Below are 2,326 nucleotides of genomic sequence, written 5' to 3' on the forward strand. Positions count from 1 at the left end.
AGAATACGTAGGAAGACTGCAGAACTCCTAAGTCAATCTACGCAGGGCTTTGGTAACAGAGCACCATGTTGCTGTTAGTGTCAATCCTCTGGGCGTTCTCCAGCCGGATCGTCTACTGCCATTGGTCCCTTTAAGGAAAAGATGGATGAAGTAACAACATGACAGGCACAGTGGGTGTTTCCAGTCTCCCCAATGGACAGAGCCAGCTCCTCGTAGCAGTACTGAGGAAGCCCCACAACCTCAGATCTTTGGGCAAAAGTCTCCAGCCTGGAGCTCAAGTGCTCATTCAGAATCATTTTGCCAGGTATGTTTTTTTTTTTTGTTTTGTTTTTGTTCAGACGTCTGTCTCGGCAGTCAAAGTTCAGCTTGCAGGACTTTTGAGTCCGCTCTTCTCCCGGGGCCTCACTTGGTTTCGGCGGACAGCTGCTCCAGCAGCGGGTTGGCCTCGCTCTCGGGTGTTTTCACGCTGTCGGTCCGCACTATGCAGGTGGGCCTGTGGAGGTTGAGCATCACCATCAGCTGCTGTCTCTCCAGACGGAGCTCCTCGATCTGGGCCTTCAGCTCCGAGTTCACCGTTTCCAGGCGCTCCGATTCCTGAAGAGAGACGTGGAACCATTAGACGCATAGAGGCGGTGAAAGTAGTAAACTTTAACACACTGATGTTTCTTACAGAGTGAAAAAGTACTGACTTTGGTAAAAAAATATATATATGTATATTTATTTTATGTTTTTAATGGCTTCCTAATCCTAATTTTGCAAGTAATTTATCCTTTTCAATGTAGTACACAGCCAGAAAAAAATTTCACTGCCAATTCCATCTTTAAAAATGGTGACAAGTAGTATAAAATCACACAAATTTATTTTGTTACTTTTTTGAAAAAGACGGTGTAGACTTTTTTTTTTGGCAACTCCCAAAAAGATGGTTGCCTGTTTTTGTAATATGAGTAGAAACAGACTATAGAAGATATATTTTCTCTTCCTACTCTCTTTACTCATGGAGTTTTGTTACCTAATTGTCCCATGAGTTTGTATTCATGGAATGAACGTTTGTATGCGAATCTTGAAATTAAACCAGTTAAATAAAACTTAACCAGACGCCGTAATGGTCATTTTAATGCATTAAGCTGTTTCTGAAACTTAGAGAAGCAAAGTTAGTTTATTCTTGACCCCAACTTCTCTGCTGCTACTTGGTACATATGGCTGAGTCATGAACCCACCCTTTGGAGGAAGTCGGTGCGTTCCTTCTTTTTGTTTCGGCACCTCGCTGCCGCTACTTTGTTTTTCTCTCGTCTTCGTTTCCTTCTTTCTTCGTCTTCGTCCATCTGCAAACAATCATGTGGGGACAGTCACTCCCTGTGTGTTATATATATGCTGACCTGAACGCCGCTTCACCCATCCGTCCTGTTTGTGTCACACATTTCCTCACCTCTGTCTTGATGGCCAGCGGCCTCTTCCCCAGCCTCCCCAGGAAATGCAGCGGCGACAGCATGGTGCCCAGCTGGTGAAAGTCTGCCAGCTTCAGCTGGTCGGTGAGGGTGGTGGCCGAGATGCCCGCCAGCGGGCCGAGGCTGGGCAGGGAGCCTGCCGCCAGCGAAGGGTCAGGTATCTGTCCCGGCATCATGTCCAACCCGGCCAAAGCCGTCGCTGTGGTTTTCGAGAGAAAAGAAAAAGGGAACGGGGAAGGATTAGCGGGGACGTTCACAGTCGAGCTGCAGCAATCCAGTATTTAGACGGTTGTAAAACTGCCAGTTAAGAGGTAAATGTACAGAAAAAGAAAGAGGAACGCTGTTGAAAATGATCAAATGCATCTTTTGAAAAGAAAAAAAAAATCTGTCTTTGTCATCAGAAGTTTTAAATATAGGTTGCCAGTTCCAAGAATGCAATCGAAAGTCGACAGCTTTCAAAGCTGTTATCTTTTTAGTCAGCTGCTGGTAAAAGAGAAAAAAAAAAAAAAAAAAAAAAAACTCATCACCGTCAGCAGTTACAGACTCATTGATGTAGTTTCGCATGCAAAGGGAAGCCTGGGCAGCCTTCGCTCTGATCGCATAAACAAAGTGGCGATGGCTCCAATCACTTTATTGCTTTTGGACGTCTGTGTCCATTTTTTTTTCTTTTTAGGAGGGAATCACAGCAGATCAAAGGAAAGCTGGTGCATTCAATCACCGCCCTTCTTCCAATAATTTAGGGCAGTTCTACAGGGTCTGACCACAGCCATCTTTAAGGCAATCAGGGAGGAATTAGGGACACGGTGGGGCAGGAATAAAAAAGGAAGAGGCAGGGGAATTAAGACGTCGCTCTAATTGCTTTGAGGTCGAGTTGAGTTGGA

General features: G+C 45.2%; 1 protein-coding gene across 1 annotated transcript; it reads right to left on the reverse strand.

Annotated features, from left to right (window-relative positions):
- Positions 1 to 322: 322 nt before the first annotated feature.
- Positions 323 to 1,794, reverse strand: LOC106941833 (jun dimerization protein 2-like). Its single transcript, XM_015024961.1, has 3 exons — positions 1,427 to 1,794; positions 1,218 to 1,322; positions 323 to 594 (listed from the first exon to the last, which is right to left on the reverse strand). Exons 1-3 carry the CDS (start codon positions 1,619 to 1,621, stop codon positions 403 to 405), a joined length of 492 nt encoding a protein of 163 aa, XP_014880447.1. The 5' UTR covers positions 1,622 to 1,794; the 3' UTR covers positions 323 to 402.
- Positions 1,795 to 2,326: the final 532 nt, after the last annotated feature.

This window comes from Poecilia latipinna, unplaced genomic scaffold (genome assembly GCF_001443285.1).
Source record: "Poecilia latipinna isolate Pla-1442-1.1 unplaced genomic scaffold, P_latipinna-1.0 Scaffold3888, whole genome shotgun sequence".
Lineage (NCBI taxonomy): Eukaryota > Metazoa > Chordata > Actinopteri > Cyprinodontiformes > Poeciliidae > Poecilia > Poecilia latipinna.